This window comes from Penaeus japonicus, unplaced genomic scaffold (assembly GCF_977035675.1).
Source record: "Penaeus japonicus unplaced genomic scaffold, GWHDUDI00000001_assembly GWHDUDI00000015, whole genome shotgun sequence".
NCBI lineage: Eukaryota > Metazoa > Arthropoda > Malacostraca > Decapoda > Penaeidae > Penaeus > Penaeus japonicus.
In genome coordinates this window covers 21,559,443-21,564,442 of record NW_028234417.1, presented here as the reverse complement: position 1 = coordinate 21,564,442, position 5,000 = coordinate 21,559,443, and the positions used below count along the sequence as shown (strand labels likewise).

General features: G+C 48.2%; 1 protein-coding gene across 1 annotated transcript in view; it reads left to right on the top strand.

The window, feature by feature from the left end:
- Positions 1 to 4,364, top strand: part of LOC122244123 (uncharacterized) — an 11,288-nt gene extending 6,924 nt beyond the window's left edge. Inside the window, exons 2-4 of the mRNA XM_086544228.1 lie at positions 343 to 531; positions 891 to 2,498; positions 3,144 to 4,364. Of these exons, the coding sequence (XP_086400354.1) occupies positions 343 to 531; positions 891 to 2,498; positions 3,144 to 3,910 (2,564 nt within the window). The 3' untranslated portion in view covers positions 3,911 to 4,364. The remainder of the gene's footprint in view (positions 1 to 342; positions 532 to 890; positions 2,499 to 3,143) is intronic.
- The last annotated feature ends 636 nt before the right edge of the window (positions 4,365 to 5,000 follow it).

The following is a 5,000-nucleotide window of genomic DNA, read 5'->3' as shown; positions in this document are numbered from 1 at the left end:
TTACATGGCTGTCTCTCTCTCTCTCTCTCTCTCTCTCTCTCTCTCTCTCTCTCTCTCTCTCTCTCTCTCCCCCTCTCTCTCTCTCTCTCTCTCTCTCTCTCTCTCTCCCTCCCTCCTCCTCCTCCTCCTCCTCCCCTTCTCTCTCTCTTTCTTTATCTTTCTTCCTCTCTATATATGTTTCTTTCTCTATCTCTCTTCCCTCCTCCACCCCGCCCTCTCTCTCTCTCTCACCTTCTCCCCCCCCCCTCCCTCTCTCTCCCCCCCCTTTCTTTCTCTCTCTCTCCTACCCCTCTCTCTCGTTCTCTCTCTCACACAGACGATACACCCGTCGCTTACCCGCAGGTCAAAGCGTGGTGGTTCACCTACAGACCGACGGCGTGGCGCGGGGCGACTCCGGACTCACCTGGCAAGGAACCTTCCCGCGGATGACTCAGGTGAGCGTCTGCTTCCGGGTGTTCCTCCTGCAGACGAGAGAGACCAACTACGTGGTGTCGTATGCGATTGAGAGTCATAGCAACGAAATCTTTGTTGGTAAGTTTGCTGTTGCGCGCGTCAATGGTTTTTTTTTTGTTTGTTTGTTTGTTTATTGGACGACGAATGGGAGGGTTGATGTTTGATCAGATTCAGTGTGCAGTATCTATAGTGATAGACATAAGGATATCTGTCTATATGCACCCACACTCATGCCCACACACAGTGAGAGATAGATAGATGGAGAGATAGATGGAGAGATAGATAGATAGATAGAGAGAGAGAGAGAGAGAGAGAGAGAGAGAGAGAGAGAGAGAGAGAGAGAGAGAGAGAGAGAGAGAGAGAGAGAGAGAGAGAGAGAGAGAGAGAGAGAGGGAGACATATACTGTCTATATATATTAGCAAATTCATTCTACCAGACGTGCGGTATTACCAACAAGAAGTCCGCTTCGGCTGTTGTGGCGACAAGGTCTACGAGAAATTCCAGATCGACGTGTCCCTCATGACATGGATTCAAGTGTGCTTTGCTCTGGACATCGGAGCGAAGACACTCCGATTTCAGAACAGCGACCAAGACAACATCGCCAAGTCTATCTCCCGAAATTCTCCTGAGAGCGTCAGCGATGGCGGCTTGCTGATGCTCGGCCAAGATCAGGACACGGTCGGGGGGTCGACGGAGGCCACCCAGAGTCTCCACGGCTACCTGCAGGACCTCGTCATCCTCAATCGGGCGCTTTCCCCGGATGAGATGAAGGCCTTCACGACGTGCAAGCATTGGAGCGACTGGACCTCCGTGCTTGTCGACTTCCAAAACATTCAAGAGACGTTTAATTTCGGCGCCGTGACGAGCGTCGTGGATTTGGGCTACGGTGACGCGTGTGTCGAGCTGCAGGTCAACGTCGCGCTGTTCCCCGAGACGCGGGACTTCGAGTCCAGCCGAATCTTCTGCGAGGCGCTTGGTGGCTCGATCGTCCTCCCCAAACGGCAGCTGGAAAACGATTACGTCACTTACTTGGGGAAGAGGTACTGCGAAATCGCTCGAATGTGGTTGGGGGTCGAATACCAGGCTGGTCGGGATTTCGTAGAGATCGACACGAATAACACCATAGCGTACGAGTCTTGGGACCACGCTGTGCAAGGGACGACCAACAGCTACGCTGTCCTCTACACGAAGCGAGCGATAGGGATGAGGAACTGGGGGATCTCGACGGCCGACAGAAAGCTGTGCACAACTTGCAGCCACGACAAACCCTTCGCTCTGAAGGTCCGAGGACTCTGCAAGGAGACAAAATTCGACAAGAAGTACCTGATCCACAGCTATTCGAACCGTAAACCAACATTCGTCGGCATCGTGTCCTCGAACCTGACCTGGATCGCATACAACATCACCCAGGACCTCTTCGCCGGGTACTGGAGGCTCTTCCTGACGGCCAGGCCAGACATCCACGCCGAGATGGTCATGGAGACAAGGTACTCATACCCGGTCGGCACGCACACCTGGGCCATCAACAACGACATCTGCACGGGCGACGTTAAGAAGCTCAAGTTCACCACATGTGGCAGGGGAATGTTCACCTGCGACGACGGCTCCTGCGTCAACGTGACGCTCCGCTGCGACAAGAAGGTGGACTGCATCGACAGCTCAGACGAGGAGCGGTGCAACCCGGTCCTCATCCCCGACGGGTACGACCGGACGATCCCGCCGCCTTTCATCGAGCACACCTTCCCGGCGGACATCGTGATCGAGGTGGACTTCCGCTTCATCCGAACCATCAGGATCTCCGACTTCAGTCTCTCGCTCGACCTCCGCCTCTCGCGCCGCTGGAAGGACGGGAGGCTCAGGTTCCGCAACCTCCGCGCGGACATGAGTTACAACGTGGTGGAAGACCTTCGTCAGGTGTGGCTGCCCGAGCTGACGCTGGCCGGCGCTGACCATCTGGTGGCCGAACTGAAGGAGAGGAAGGAGTTGAACTTCGTGGACAGGCAAGGGCAGCCGCTCGAGGATGACGATGCAGAGCTGGATGAAGGTCAGTGTGAGGTCAAAGGGGGAGCTACTCATCCATTTATCAAACCGAAACACGCTTTATGCAATATCTGATTCTGTGCATTTAATTCATGGTATGATATACTACATACTTATGCATGGGTTAGAACGAGGCACACACACACACACACACACACACACACACACACACACACACACACACACACACACACACACTCACTCACACCGGATCTCCGTTTTGCATTTCTGAAATATATGCAGACACTCATGGATACCAATAAAGTGAATGCCAATCAAACAAGTCCTACATATCCATAAAAACCGATAAAGTTTGGCATTCAATGCATCTTGCACGAAAGGTAAATTGATTATCAGCTTTAAAGGCACATGGTGTCATGAATATGACAGACCGAAGCAAGTGTTAACTGAAGTTTTTAAGAATATGAGAAGTATTTTTTCTTGGTATTCATAACCATCATCCACACAAAAGCACTTCTTAGGATCTAAAATTAGGCAATAATCTTCCATCTACTTTATATCAAATAAAACACAAAGCACAGTAATGTGTGATAAAAAAAAATCAAATGATTCACTGCCACCAGGAAAAAGAGAAAACAAAGTTCATTCCTACTGAGTAGATGTTTCCTTACTCTTTATTTACCTTCAGATCAGCTGTACAGTGGAGCTCAGAATGACCTGATTGCCGTGAGGGAATACACCCTTCAGCTCCAGTGCTACTACAACCTGGCCAGCTATCCTTTCGACACTCAGCGCTGTCCTTTGTACATCATTCTGGCCAAGTACACCTCGGACCTGTTTGTCGTTCGCATCAACAAGTTCGACTTCAGCGGAAACCGGAGACACCATGAGTATGTCGTCCGCGACATCTTCGTGACCAACCTGACCCTGGATAACTACGCAGCCCAAAAACTCGAGCTCGTGTTGCGCAACCAGTACATCTACTACATCAGCGCCGCCTACGTCCCTTCGTGCATGCTGCTCGTCATCTCGTACCTCACTTACTACTTCGATGTCGAGGATTTCTCCAATCGGGTGACGGTGGCGCTGACGTCCCTCCTCGTCCTCGCCACGCTCTTCTCCGAGCTGGTCGGCGGCCTTCCGAAGACGTCCTACTTGAAGTTCATCGACATCTGGTTCCTCGGCTGTATCATCGCCAACTTCTGTATGGTCATGTGCCTCGTCATCATCGACAAAAGGAAAGGGGAGGATGGAGGCAAAGGATTCAAAGGCCAGTGGGCGGTTAACAGGGTCGTGCCGCAAGAAGGGAAGGGCGGCGGAGGGATGGAGGTCCAAGGATGCAGGCCTGTGAGTAAGGTTCAGCTGAACGCCATCCTGAAGATTTCCATCCCGTTGGTGTTCAGTCTCTTTGTGATCATGTACTGTGCTTTTGTCATGAAAGCACTTCATGGCTGAGACTTTGATCGCTGTCATGCATAAACACTCACCAAAGCGCGCGCGCACTCAGGCACACAAAGACACAAGCATACATGCGCTGACACACACACACACTCAAAACAAAAATCAATTCAATTTGATCTGTAATCGAAAAGATGATTGTACACCTTATGTGTGGTCGACTTTCTGCTCACTTGCAGGAACATAATGTCCTCTCATTTCTAAATCATGTTATACAACCATCAGATGAAAATGAGTTTACAATCGGTATCTTCCTAGATTTAAGTAAAGCATTCGCTATTATTGACCACAAGAACTTACTAGATAAATCAGTGTTTTATGGTATCTGCAATTAAGAGTTATCTCTCGGACCATAAGCAGTTCACACAAACGAATGGTTGTATTTCATCACTAGCCCACATGTCCCGAGTATGTACCCCAGGGACTTTTGCTGTTTATATTTATCTATCTATCTACCTATCTATCTATCTATATACATATATGCATATATATATATATATATATATATATATATATATATATATATATATACATATACATATATTAATGATATTATTTGCTCCTCTAACTTTGTGAATTATTTCCTTTTTTTGTAGATGATACAAGTATATTCCATTCTAGGACGGATCTTCTGTTACTGCTAGAGTCTAAATGCTAGAAAATATTTCAGGATTGCACATATAACACGTTGCATAGTGTTTGGCGAAAAAAAACAGTATAGACTGAATTAGACATTCGTCTTGGTGGTTGCACTCTAGAACAAAGGCAAACAACGAAATTCCTTGACTTAATCCTTGATAAACTTGAAACCACAAACAACACATGTTAGGAATAAAATTTCAAAGGAATAATAGATAAAGGTAAGGATTATATATATTTTTTTCATACTTCTCTACTACAGCTTGATCTATCCGTACTTACAATATTGCAATGTAGATTGGGAGATTGCTTTGGGCAATGCAGTCGCTTCTCTCTCTCTCTCTCTCTCTCTCTCTCTCACACACACACACACACACACACACACACACACACACACACACACACACACACACACACACACACACACACACACACACACACATATATA